Source organism: Loa loa (genome assembly GCF_000183805.2).
Source record: "Loa loa unplaced genomic scaffold supercont3.5168, whole genome shotgun sequence".
Classification (NCBI taxonomy): domain Eukaryota; kingdom Metazoa; phylum Nematoda; class Chromadorea; order Rhabditida; family Onchocercidae; genus Loa; species Loa loa.
In genome coordinates this window covers 1-612 of record NW_018113342.1, presented here as the reverse complement: position 1 = coordinate 612, position 612 = coordinate 1, and the positions used below count along the sequence as shown (strand labels likewise).

Below are 612 nucleotides of genomic sequence, written 5' to 3'. Positions count from 1 at the left end.
AGTAATGAAGAATAATTTGACCAAGGAATTGGTGTTATTCACATTGTACGCTACGATATCTCCAAAATTTGGATTAGACTGCGAGGGTTGGGCAGAAGATGATTACCCTCCATTTATACCAGATTCAGAGGAAGCTCGAGAAGAATATTGTGGCCTCGTTGGCAATCCGCAATTGTCTAAGAAACAACTAAGCGATATGGTCAGAAAATGGGGAACAAAATATGGAGTTTTGGTCAGTATTGAATAGAATTAATCTTTACGGGCTACTTTGTTTTATTTACTTTTTTTTTCTAGTTAAAATGAAGTGAAGGAATGACTGCTTTGGGTAATATTCCATGATGATTACATTAATTACTCCATGAAGAGAAATCATGAAAAGTGCTCATGTCACATTGTGACAACCTTACTATAATGATTAGCTAACAAATCGCTTAACATTTACATAAGGTGAAAGAAATCAATTATCTGGTTCATTTTTCGAAATAGTATCCATTGATGGTGGTAAAGAGAATTGAAACGGAATAGATATAATTTGGAATTTCATCAAAACATTTATTTAAAAATCTGATAGGCTTACTTAGACTACTAGCAATGTATTACTAGCAAGCCTTG

General features: G+C 33.5%; 1 protein-coding gene across 1 annotated transcript; it reads left to right on the top strand.

Moving 5' to 3' along the window:
* Positions 1–4: 4 nt before the first annotated feature.
* On the top strand, positions 5–239 carry LOAG_16253 (hypothetical protein; the record flags this gene model as incomplete). The annotated part of the gene is made up of 1 exon (XM_003151741.2): positions 5–239. A coding segment is annotated over one exon (234 nt), but the record flags the coding sequence as incomplete, so codon positions are not given.
* Between the last annotated feature and the right edge of the window lie 373 nt (positions 240–612).